Below are 13,787 nucleotides of genomic sequence, written 5' to 3'. Positions count from 1 at the left end.
TTGCAACTATACCTGTATCTACCACTTCCTCTGGCAATTCATTCCATATACAAACTACCTCTTTGTGAAAACATTGCCCCACAGGTCCCTTTTATGTCTTTCTCCTCACCTTAAAATTATGCCCTCTAGTTTTGACCTCTCCTACTGTAGGGAAAAGACCTAGTTATTCACCTTATCTATCACTTTAACTCACATTCTCGAGATAACTTAAAGTTTTATTAAAAAGGTGACATCTCAGCTCAGACAATGCATTTAAAGGTGTGAGGTTACAGTCAGTCTGTACCCCAATCTTAAATCAGACTAGTTCTATTTACAAAGTGGAATTTACAAAATATTACATGGATTGACTGCCTGCAAACTGCCCAGCTTTTAGGACAACACTGACCATAACACTGTAGAACCCTGTCATGGAAACCACTGCAAGACATGTCAGAGTGTCCACAGAGATACCATTATTACACATGGGCACACCACCCACTATGGGGACGTGGCAGGTACATGTGTGACTCGGCCAATGTTGTCTATCTCAAATGCTGCAGGCAAGGAAGACCAATGCATGGCACATTGATGAGACTAAGCAGTCGCTATGACAATAGATGAATGGACACCGCGCAACAATCACCTGACAGGGGTGTTCCCTCCCAGTCAGGGAATACTTCAGCAGTAAGGAGCATTCGGCCTCAGATATTCGGAAGACCATCCTCCATGGCAGGATAGGCAACAACGCAAAGTGGCCGAGCAGAGGCTGATAGCTAGGTTCAGTACCTATGAGGATGACCTCAACTGGGATCTTGGATTCATGTCACTCCACAGGTGACCCCACTACATTATACACTCTATCTCTCTCTCACATACATAAACACACATAGATACACATAGGCACGCAGACTGTCTCTCTTTCACACACACTCTCTCATACACCCCCCCCCCCACCCACACACACACACACTTTCTCCCAGGCTTATGCCCCCCATCACACTCACACACACACTTTACCAAGCTTGCACAAACACAAACACACTCTCTCACATGAACTCACACTGACACGCACACACTCACATGCACATTTTCGCTCTCTCTTTCTCTCTTTCACATGACTACATCAGAAATACTTGGTTTTAATTTTGATCTCCACATTTAAGAAAGTGTACACTTATATTGAAGGCAATACAACAAAGGTAGGTTCCTGGGATATAGAACATGGAAGCAATGTCTCAGAATAAAGGGATCATCAGTTAGGACTAAGCTGAGGAAATGTTTCTTCACTCAAAGAAAGATATGATTTTGGAATTCTGTAACTCATTATGATATATTAACAGCTGAAGTGGACAGAGTTTGGTCTCTCAGAGAATCAAATAATATGAAAAAAGAAGTAGAGTTGAAGTTGAAGATCAGCTATGATTGTACTGAATGACAATCAGGCTTGGGGAAACATATGGTCTCCTCCTTGTTCCATTTCTTAAGTTCTCATTTCTGAAAGCTTCCTCTCCTGTTTACCCACATAACCAAGTCACCTAGCACTTCTGTCGACCGTGGGCCTTCTCTTACTTAATCATGTTCCTGTGTTCCTATGTGATCTAATTTGATTGTTTGGGATGGATGGGGATCGAAAATACTACAATTTATCTTTTTTCAGAATCCTGATGGGAAGCAGGCTGTTACAGTGTTAGAATTCAAGAAGTAGTGTCATAACAACTCACAAGCCACATTTGTAGACCCAAACTTTTCTCCAATCCTGTGGGTAAATTTTATGTAATGAGGGCATATCATTTCAGTAGTCACTCAATTTCTGGAGTTTCTACCAAAGTAATGGAAATAGAAATAGATTTCCAGAGGCTAAAGGGGTCAAGGAGTATGGGGAGAGCATGGGAATATTCAGAATCAGTCATGATCATGTTGAATAACAGAGTGGGCTCAATGGGCTATATGGGCTTTTCTTGCTCCTATTTTCAATTTCTATAGTATGGTAGGAGATCATGAGATGTTCTCCAGAAATTACTGGAGCAGTTTTTAAGGAAAAAGTGAAAGAGTAGGGCATCTCAGCTATGAGAAATAAAACACAGATACAAAGTGGGGAATAGTTGTTGAAAGAATGATTGTTTATATCGTCTATTTGTCCAATAAAAGTGAAAAAAAAATTAATTTTAAAGTTTACCTTTTCTTGGATAAAAACTGAAACAGATTTATTCTGATCTGGAGATTTTTATTGTAAAACATCACTGTCACCTTGGGAAAGCTATTGGTAAAACATTATCAAATTAACAAAGTATAATATAAGTAGGAGCAGGAGTACCAAATTCAGACTCTTGAACCTGCTCAGCCATTTGATACAACCATGGCTGATCTCAAGATCTAGATTGGTAATTGAAACATTAGCTTAGAAAACAAGTTACCAAATAGACAGAACTACATATAAAGGAATGGAGGGATCAAACAAAGGTTTAATACATCAACATATTTTTCTTGTCTCAGGATCACTCTGACTGTAAAAGTGTCCACTTAATAATAAATACTTTTCCTTAATATCTTTTATGTCAGTTTCTGAGCATTTTATACTGTCATTTCTTGAACAGCAATGATTATTTCAATGATTAAACATTTTGATTGCAAGTAGATTGAAATGAGAATTTAAATTAGTAATCATTCTGCATATGGTCATAGTAATAGTTACGCATGAGAACATGCCTCTGAGTTATTTTAGAAATGGCAACACCCATAACTACCATTAGCAATTGTGGAAATAGATTATAAGTATGTAACTGTAGGTACTTCAGATAACATTGCTGTATATTTGTAGGTTTTTAAAATATTCTAATGTGTAATTTTTAATTTATTTTTTCTTTAAGGTTCAAACATTTGAAAGTTGCAGAAACTCTGATTAGTCTACTCATCGGTCAACCTGAGGAAGTCCTTATTAATGTTGTAGGAGCATTGGGGCAACTGGCACGAGATCCAGTGATTCGGGGTGCTATCCGGAGATCGAGTGGAATCGGTCCATTGGTCAATCTTTTAACTGGAACTAATAATGCTCTTCTTGTAAATGTCACCAAAGCAGTGGGAGAATGTGCTGTTGATCCTGAAAATATGTCGTATGTACCTTCTCTATTTTTGATATGCATTAAGTTTCTGTGTTGTTATGGAAAAATATGGAAACAATTTCAATGTGCGCATCTCTGCTTTTGACCCCACTTCTCTATTTTTGTTCTTTATTTTTCTATTTGCCATTCTCTGTCATTATGGTTCAGATATTTATAGGAAGACAGCAGGAGAGCAAAATGATGTGAGAAACCTGGAAATCTCAGGAAAGTAGAGATGTTGCCACATGTAATGGCAGGTCCTCAATTATTTTTATTTCCCAGTTTCTTGCCAGGAACCATGTAGATTAACAGCATGGCCAGCTGATAAACGGGAAAGACAGAAATAAAATGCAGTGTTGACAGTAATTAGTAACAAAAACTTGCTTTTATATAGCATTTCTAACATAGTGGAACTTCCCAAGGCACTTCACAGGACATTTATTAAACAAGATTTGATGCCAACATGCTGGAGACGTAACCAAATAATTGATCAGAGATAGGTTTTTAAAATATGTTAATTAAATAAGAAGAGAGGTCAAAATGCAGAGAGGTTTAGGGAAAGAATTCTCAAGCTTTTAGCCTGCACAGCCATAGGTGTGATTGCCAGTAGTACAGTGATTAATATCAGAAACGTGCAAGGGCCAGAATTGGCGGACTACAGAGAACTCGGTGAGCTGCAGGGCTGAAGATGTTTATTGTCTTGGGGTCAGGTAAAGCATGAAGGTATCAGAAACTAAGAAGAATTTTAAAGTTAAGGTGTTACTAGACTGTGAATCAACATGCAAGAGAGCACGGAGGTGATGTGTGGCCAGCAGGCACTGTGAATTACAAGATGGCAGCAGAGGTTTGGATAAACTCAGTTTTCTGTAAGTGGGAAGATATGGGTACTATCGGAGAGTGCATTGAAGTTGTCAAGTCTACAAATAACAAGGGCATGGAGGGGTGTTTCGACAGCAAATGAGTTGCAACAGAAATGGAGTCACCTGATGTTATAGAGTTGATAACAGGTGATTTTTATTTTTATTTGGCTTTGTGCATGGGAAATCATGTTTCACAAAAATGACTGAGTTTTTTGAAGAAGTAACAAAGAAGATTGATGAGGGCAGAGCAGTAGGTGTGATCTATATGGACTTCAGTAAGGCGTTTGACAAGGTTCCCCATGGGAGACTGATTAGCAAGGTTAGATCTCATGGAATACAGGAAGAACTAGCCATTTGGATACAGAGCTGAGAAGTGGCAGATGGAGTTTAATTCAGATAAATGCGAGGTGCTGCATTTTGGGAAAGCAAATCTTAGCAGGACTTATACACTTAATGGTAAGGTCCTAGGGAGTGTTGCTGAACAAAGAGGCCTTGGAGTGCAGGTTCATAGCTCCTTGAAAGTGGAGTTGGGTAGATAGGATAGTGAAGAAGGCGTTTGGTATGCTTTTTTTTAATTGGTCAGAATATTAAGTACAGGAGTTGGGAGGTCATGTTGCGGCTATATAGGACATTGGTAAACCCTGCTCTGATTTACCTTTCCAAAACGCAGCACCTCACATTTATCTAAATTAAACTCTATCTGCCACTCCTCAACCCATCGGCCCATCTGATCAAGACCCCGTTGTACTCTGATGTAACCTTCTTTGTTATGCATTACACCTTCAATTTTGGTATTATCTGCAAACTTACTAACTATACCTCCTATGTTCACATCCAATCATTTATATAAATGACAAAAAACAGTGATCCTTGTGGTGCTCCACAGCACATAGGCCTCCAGTCTGAAAGGCAACCCTCCACTTCCATTGTTTGTTTTCTACCTTCGACCTGTTCTCATATTTCTTGTCCACATCGCTCAAAGTCTAGGAAATTTCTGCCCAAAATATTTGAGTGTGACACAGGCACACCATGCAAACTGTTGCTATAATTGCAGAAGACTTACTGATGTGGCAGTGATGCATGGAATTAATTAATATCGATGGTTAGGGTGTGCATTTTGCAGTTTTGCATTTTTAAACCCATATCCCGATTATTGGCCTCCATCATGGAGTTTACTCATTTCATCCCCACTCTCTCTGCATCATGGGATAGAGACACTGCTGATCGGTTTAGAATTTATTGTCCATCCATTGTTGCAGTCCATTTGGTGTAGGTAGACCCACAATTCCGTTAGGGAGGGAATTCCATGATTTTGAAAGAAAAGCAGTATATTTTCATGTCAAAATATTTCAAACTTGCAGGTGGTGTTATAGTCATGTGACTGCTGCTCTTGTTCTTCTAGTTGGTATTAGTCGGAGGTTTGTAAAGTGCTGTCTTAATGAGCCTTGGTGAATATCTGCAATACATCTTGTTGATGATACACACTGCTATTACTAAGAATTGTTGATGGAGGGAATGTTTGTGGACATGATGCCAATCAAGTGGGCAGCTTTGTCCTAGATGGTTGTTGTTGAATGCTATTGGAGCTACACTAATTTGGAAGTAGTCCACCACACTCCTGACCTAAGCTTTGAAGATGTTGGTCAGGCTTTGGGGAGTCAGGAGCTAAATTACTGGTAAGTTACTAAAGATGCCATGAGCTCTGTTTGGAGGGTATAACCCTAGACCCCCAACAGCCATTCCTGTATGGCCCAAGGACAATGGAGAAGTTATGAGTTCTCTAGTGTCCTCCCAGGATACATGGCTGCTTAATTCTCCTCGTCATGGGTAGGACAGATATATTGTGCTTTGAGGAAAATAGCATCAGTTGCAATTATGGATCAAAGATTTGGACATGCCACACAAGTCATCTGTTGCATCTTGAAACAAGCCACTGGTTCAGGTCAGCTGTGACTTGGATTGCCACCCAATCCTGCTGAGAATATACCCTTCTCCAGCGGATGACACAAGTCAGTAATGATGGTCTAGTGTATCCTTAATCAGGGTGTGAGTGGAAGAAAGTGAAAGTGAAGCCTACAGATGTAAGTCTAATCAATCGCCTCCACTTTGTGGTGGATCTTCGCTTGCTCCTTCTCCCACTGGACTTTGCTGTTCTTTCTGGGTCTGCGAACAAAATAATAATTGCTGTCTTTTACTAGCTATCTTTGCAATTCTACAAAGGCCACAATGACTGTTTTCAGTGCAATTGTGTGAGATGCATGAGCACATAATTTGTGAAGAATATCGGAAAGAGAACACTATTTTATTAAAGGAACTCTTGAGCCCTCAAATCCATCAGAGTGAAGTCTCATGACCTCACACAGTGACATGGAAGCTTCCCAAGGAGATCATTGTTAAGCCTCAAAAATGAGTCCTGAGGTAGGTCACCTTATCCAAATGTACATTGCACAACCAAATGTGCTACATTGTGGGAGGTAGATTTTGCCAGTAAGTAACCATGGTTTTGTGTGTGGGAAATTGTGTCTCACAAACTTGATTGGATTTTTTGAGAAAGTCGCCAAAAAAATTGATGAGGGCAGAATGGTAGATGATTACATGGACATCGATAATTACATGGACATTACATGGACATTGTCTTTGACAATGTTCCACATAGTAGACTAATTAGTAAAGTTAGATCACATGGAATTCAGGGAGAGCTTGCCAATTGGATACATAATTGGCTTAATGGTGGGAGACAGAGGCTGGTGGTGGAGGGTTTTTTTGTATTAGAGTCCTATAAACAGCGGTGTTCCACAGGGATCAGTACTGGGTCCACTTTTGTTCATCATTTATATAAATGATTTGAATGTGAATTTAGTATGTTTGTGGTTGACACCAAAATTGATGGAATAGTGGACAATGAAGAAGGTTATCTAGGATTACAGAGGACTCTTGATCAATTGGGTTAATGGGCTGAGGAGTGGAAGGTGGAGTTTAATTTAGATAAATGCGAGGTATTGCAGTTTGGTAAAACAAGCAGTGGCAGGACTTACTTATTCATGCAAGTGCCCAGGATGGTGTTGTAGAAAAGAGAGACCTAGGGGTTCAGGCACATAATTAATTGAAATCTGCATCACAATTAGGCAGGGTGGTTAAGAAGGCATTTAGCACGCTGGCCTGCATTGCTCAGACCTTTTGAGTGCAGGAGTCGGGGCATCATTTTGAGGTTGTACAAGATGTTGCTGAGGCCTCTTCTGGAGTACTGTGTACATTTCTGGTGGTCCTGCTATAGGAAATATATTAATAAGTTAAAAAGGGTTCAGAAAAGGCTTGCCAGGAATGAAGAGTTTCGAGCATAAGTGTTTGAGGGGTTACATTATAGAGATTTATAAAATCAAGAAGCATAGATAAGGTGAATAGTAAGGGTATTTTCCATAGGCTGAAGGAGTTCAAAATGAGTGGAAATATTTTTAAGGTGAGGGGAGGAAGATTTCAAAAGGACATGAGGGTTAACTATTTTTACACAAAGAGGTATGTGGAATGAACTGCCAGAGGAAGTGATGGATGGGGTACAATTACAACATTTAAAAGACATTTGGATAAGTACTTGAACTGGAAAGGTTTAGAAGGAAATGGTTTGAGCACGGTTGATATGGACTAGTTGGACCAAAGGGTATATGACTCTATGATAGTACTCACCTCCAAAAAGAGAAGGCTTCTTTTTACATCACACACCATATGTTGCATACCTACAGTTTAATATGGCATCCGTGAAGCATTGACCAGTACTAGCTATGGAATATGTTTGTGATATTAAAAGCTCAGGTGCCACTTTTGAGTGCCTTTGTCTGATTAAATTTGCTTAGCTAACATGACAAGGAGGCAGCTAATATGTATTATGTAATGGTTGTGACTGCTTGAGGACATAATTTTTAATATGCATTCTTGGACAATGACCTCTGAATAAGTGCAAATTGAAGCCTGATGGGTGCATTACTGAATCAATAGAGACATGACTATTGCATTGCTCCTAATATAACCTTCAATTTAAGAAAATGTATTCTGCACATATCAAAAGAAACAGTAATTTACTCCACCAATTTTTGTGTGTGGTATAGCCATTTTGTGCTGTAATTTTGCAGCTGACTTTCAATTCAACATGGCAAGGCTCCAACTTCATTTCAGTGTGTACAGGCTTCACCTATACTGCACAAACTTTTCCCCCACCCTTCATGCTGCCTTTTGTGTTGCTGTTCCAGTCGGACCAATGAACTGTCAACCTCCTGCACTGCTCCTCTCTTTATGATCAGCTCCTCTACAACTGTTAATGTCCCTTTTTTTAAAGTCATTCACAGGATGAGGGCATCACTGGCATGGCCGGCATTTATTGCTGATCCCTAATTGCCCAGAGGACAGTGAAGAGTCAACCACTTTGTTGTAGGTCTGGAGTCACATGTAGGCCAGATCAGGTAAGGATAGCAGTTTCCTACCCTAAAGGACATTAGTAAACCAGATAGGTTCTTCCAACGATCAACAATGGATTCATGGTCATCATTTGACTCGTAATTTCAGATAATTATTGAATTCAGATTTCACCATCTGCCATGGCAGGGTTTGAACCTGGGTCTCTAAATTAATAGTCCAGCGATAATACCACTAGACCATTGCATCCCAATTTTACCACCAGGGACCATGACGTCGTAAACTCCCATGCAGTGTTGGCCCTACACTCTCCCCATGTGGTGGATAGCGTTACCACGATCTGTTTGAGCACTGCTTTCCAGAGCACCCCATCCCCTTCTATTCCCTTTGATGTTCCATTTACTATCTTTAACTTCCCCATAACTGTCACCCTTTCTCCAACAACCCAGTACAATGAAGACTATTGTAAGAGTTGTATTGCCCACTTTCTGCAGAATCCTTAGATTCTGCCTCCTAATTATTATTGAGCATACCCCTAGGACTAACTATGATACCCTCCCCCGTCAGAAAAGGTTGACAGAATAGCTCTGACTGACCACAGCCCACCCCCTGGATTGATACCTCACAGAACGCTGACTGACCTACCTGTAATCTCTGGACTGCTTGTATTTGACCTGCAGGACTGACCATGATCGAATTTCCAGACTGCAAGGATAGAGATCCCCAACTCTCATAGGACCAAGTGCCTGACTGTTTTAAAAAATTCTCAAGGTCAGGTTCGTAGGAGAGTAGTCTGACACAGAACAAACGACCAAGAGGCGAGAGACTGCAAGGATAGAGATCCCCAACTCTCATAGGACCAAGTGCCTGACTGACCATAGATTTTTCCCAATGCTGTATTTGGATAAGTACTGTAATTGAATCTGGCAGTGACTCTTGTGACATTACTGTGGTTTTACGAGGTGCATGTTGTCCTTTTTTTATGATGAAAGGTTGAGACAGAGATGATGAGCGGTCTTCCCAAAACCAATAAAGTAAACAGCTTGTGAGGCCTTAGGATTTTTTGTTACAGAAGTGTGGAACAATAGAATAAACCTGAGTGAGTAGACTCAAGCTCAGAACTGGGATTTTTAGTTTTAGCTTTAGATGCTGGGGTCTTGAAGCTGGATGTGGAAACTTAATCCTCTCTGTGTTACAGCTAAAAGCTGGGGTTCTCTTCCTGCTGCTAGACTTGCACATGAGACTACTATACTGAATTTGCCTTTACCAAGGGTGTGTTTATGGGATGTTAGTATATTGGAACATTTCATTAGTATTGGTTAAACAAATGTTTTGTTAAACATTTCAATAGAGTTACAGTTAAGCCAATTCTTTTATTTTAGTTCATCTGTATTTTAACTGTAGTGTAAAAGTAAAATGTATTTTACTTAAAGTTAAGTAGTTTGACCAATCAAATTGCAGCTGGAACATAATGCCTCACAACTTTAAAATAAGATGTTAGAGTTTAGGCTGTCTTCTTAATATATTTTGAGTGGGTTTAGTCTGGTCCACAACAGCCTAATTGATAATAACCCTCATTCACCCTGGGGCATAGATTTAAGATGAGGCTCAGGAAATTTAGAAGGGATGTGAGAAAAAACTTCACTCAGAGGATGGTGGGAATCTGGAACTCACCAGTGTGGCAGAGGCAGAAACCATCATAGCATTTAAGAAGTGTTTAGATGTACACTTGCAATGCTAAGGCTAAGGGTGAAGTGCTGGAAAATGGGATTAGAATAGTTAAGGTTTTTTTGACTGTTGCAGACTTGATGTTCTGAAGGGCCCTTTTCTGTGCTGTAAACCTCTATGACTATATGACTAAGGACTACTCTCCTTTGATTTTTACACTTTCACATTTACTTGAAGCTTATGCAGTGTGTTTGCCACATAAATTGTTGGCATACGCTACAGGTATGAAGTTGATATGGCATGGTGCCATGACAATACAACATGTCCATCCCCTCGACTCTTCGGTGTTCCCCATGTGACAAGCTGCCTACCTTTCCAGCTGCACTGAAAGGAAATTCAAGCCACAGAGGCTGGCAATCTGTAATTAAACATTGAAGTCCCTGTGCATGAGGAAAGCAATGTGACCACACAGACACTGGCAGCTTATAACTGAGCACTAATGACTGTGGGCACGCATTGCATGTCACAGAGAAGCTGGCAGCCTGTTGCGAACTACTGAAGACCTAAAAAAAAGCAAAGCAAGCCATGGAAGCTAGAAGCCTGGACCTGCACTAAGAAAGGAATGTGAACCACACAGAAACTGGCAGACCTTTATATCAGTGCTGAAGACAGTGAGTGAGCACTGCAAAAGCAGTTAGAAATAGACCCAGACTGGTTGCCTCCAAGTAAAGGCAAAGTGAGTGAACATGAGAAAAATGAGCTAAGAGTCATAAGCTACATTCAGGGCTAATAAGCGAGATGTGTGCATCTCTATCACGACTCACTGGGGTAACCATGCTATTCTTTGGAATAGAATTTAGAATTTTTAGAATTAGCTTTATTGTCATATATACTCGAATAAGTACATTGACAAGTGTACAAGTTGCCACTTAGGCGCAATCTTAGATAAAAAGGTCCCAAGGTATACCTTTTTCAATTACAGTTCTTGAAAAATAGAGAAGTAACAAAGTCCAACATTGCAGATTTTATGAATAAATTATAAAATGCCTCCAGTTCGCATTGGGCCTTGACTCCAGACCAGAAGACACCACTCCATACTGGCTGAGAGGACTCCATGTTGGTCTGGCAGACTGCCACGTCAGGCCAAGAGACCACGGTGCTGGGCCAGAAGACTGCCATCCCGGGCCAGTCTTTTTCTTTATTCATTCATGGGATATGGGCATTGCTATCTAGGCCAACATTTATTGCCGATCCATAATTGCCCAGAGGGCAGTTAAGAGTTAACCACATTGCTGTGGGTCTGGAGTCATATGTAGGCCAGACCAGGTAAGGATGGCAGTTTCCTTCCCTAAAAGGCATTAGTGAACCAGATGGGCTTTTTCTTGACAAACAACAATGGATTCATAGTCATCACTGGACTCTTAATTCTTTTATTGAATTCAAGATCCTCCATCTGCCGCGGCAGGATTCAAACCCGGGTCCCCAGAACATTACCTGGGTCTCTGGATTAACAGTCCAGCAATAATACTACTGGGCCGTCACCTCCCCCTCTCAGCTGAGGCTGAGAGTTCCAGGGTTGGGGGTTCGGAGTCTAGGAGTTTAGAGGCTGTGAGGTCCAAGGTCAGGAAGAAAGAAAAGGAAGAAAAGAAAACCAAAGAGGAAAATAAAGAGTAAAATAAAAGAAACAGACAAGCTCTGGCTGAAGCATCCTATTCTGCTACCATCTTGGAATATTCACAGAATTTTAAAAAATGTTAAAGATTGTAAAAGATCTGTAAAACTCCACAATATACCAAGCTTCTCGACCCAGGTTGACAGAATGCATGGACAAAGAGTTGTGATGTATTAGAAGTAATTAGACTGTAACTACAGATAAATATTTATGAAGTAATTAATTAAAACTCTAATCTCATTATAAATTTTTCACACACAAATAAATCTTAGGTTATGGATGGAGGAATTGACAGGCAAGCAGTTTAATGATGTTTGTGCACAATTTTTGAGCTGGTCAGAATGCTGCTTCTCAGTCGTCCTTTCCTGAATGCTTCCACTGGTTTGCAAGAAGCCTACGTTGTCGGCTTACTAATGAAAGGCCTCTGAATTATCAATTTAAGACTACGGTTTACAGCAACTGCTGAAGGAAAGATAAACTGGTTTTCATCAGGCTTAGTGTGGCTTACTGCAGAGAACAGAGAAAGAGGTCCTAAGCTGCTGTGGCCCAAAGGCTTTGCTGAACCTTGTTGACAATCCCAAGCTATTCATCTACCTCAGAACCAATCATATAAATGTAGATCTAAATATAGATCTGTTTCATTCGTAACTGGTCACTAGTCCTCATACGACTCTGCTATTTGTTGCCACTAATGCTCCACTTGTACACAGCCCTTTGCTCCAGTTCATCTGTAACCACAGCTGTAACCCACATTTGTGCAACAGTGTTCACAATGTGTAGCAAAGTACTTATTTTTAAAACATGCAGCAATCATTGCAATCTTTGGTTTTAAAACAGTTCTTTATTCACTTCAGTCCACAATTTGATGAGGAACTAAATGTAATATCTCCAAGTTTGCAGACAACATAAAGATGATGGGAGGGTGAACTGTGAGGAGTTTGTAGAGATGCTTTACTGTCATTTGGACAAACTGAGTGAATGGGCAAATGCATGGCAAATGAAGAATAATGTAGATAAATGTGAGGTTATCCATTTTGGTAGCAAAAACACGAAGGCAAATGCTATGTTGGCCTTCAGCTGAATGCAGGAGCAAGGATGTCTTACTGCAATTATACAGGACTTTAGTGAGATAATACCTGGAGTACTGTGTGTAGTTTTCATCTCCTTATTTGTGAGAAGATATTCTGGACATGGAGGGAACACAACAAAGGTTTACTAGACTGATTCATAGGATGGCAGGATTGAAGAATGAAGAGTGATTGGATCAATTAGGCTATGTTCACTAGAATTTTAAAGAATGTGTTGGAAAGATCTCCCTTGCAGAAATATTGCATCATCTATAACTACGGATGAGGTGCTTGATGACTGGACAGTGGCCAATGTGTCTTTGTTTAAGAAGGGTTATGAGGAGAATCTGGGGAATTACAGACCTGTGAACCTGACTTCAGTTGTGGGTAAGTTGTTTGAGGTGATTTTAAAAGATAGGATTTTTGATATTTAGAGAGGCAAAATTTGATTTTCAATAGTCAGCATGGTTTAATGTGAAGAAAATCATGTCTCACAAACTTGATTGAGCTTTTTGAGACTTATTTAAAAGTTTACTGATGACACCACTCTTGTTGGTCAGACCTCAAACAACAATGAGACAGAATACAGGAAAGAGATTGAATGCTTAGTGCCATGGTGTAACAATCTCTCCATCAATGTCAGCAAAATGCAGGAGCTGGTCAATGACTTCAGGAAGTAGAGTGGAGGGCAAGCCCCTGTCTGCATCAGTGGTGCTGAGGTGGAGATGGTTGAGAGTATCAAGTTCCTGGGAATGATGATCATCAACAATCTGTCCTGGTCAACTCTCATCAATGCAGTGGTCAAGAAAATACAACAGCACTCTTTCCTCAGGGGCTAAGGAAATTTGGCATGCTCACAGAGACTCTTACCAATTTTTATAGGTGCACCATAGAAAGCATCCTGTCTGGATGGGTCACAGTGTGGTATGGCAACTACTCTTCCCAAGATCGCAAGAAACTACAGAGAGTCATGAATGCTGCCCAGTCCACCATGCAAACCAGCCTTCCATCAATTGACTCCATCTATACTGCCTGTTGC

At 40.3% G+C, this 13,787-nt stretch overlaps 1 protein-coding gene across 8 annotated transcripts in view; it reads left to right on the top strand.

The window, feature by feature from the left end:
- odad2 (outer dynein arm docking complex subunit 2) overlaps window positions 1–13,787 on the top strand; it is a 380,688-nt gene that overhangs the window by 245,487 nt on the left and 121,414 nt on the right. For all 8 annotated transcript variants that reach the window (XM_043690495.1, XM_043690491.1, XM_043690492.1 and 5 more), the window contains one exon: window positions 2,847–3,089. In XM_043690495.1, the coding sequence (XP_043546430.1) occupies window positions 2,847–3,089 (243 nt within the window). The remainder of the gene's footprint in view (window positions 1–2,846; window positions 3,090–13,787) is intronic.

Source organism: Chiloscyllium plagiosum, chromosome 5, assembly GCF_004010195.1.
Source record: "Chiloscyllium plagiosum isolate BGI_BamShark_2017 chromosome 5, ASM401019v2, whole genome shotgun sequence".
Classification (NCBI taxonomy): domain Eukaryota; kingdom Metazoa; phylum Chordata; class Chondrichthyes; order Orectolobiformes; family Hemiscylliidae; genus Chiloscyllium; species Chiloscyllium plagiosum.
This window is presented reverse-complemented; position numbering and strand designations above follow the sequence as displayed.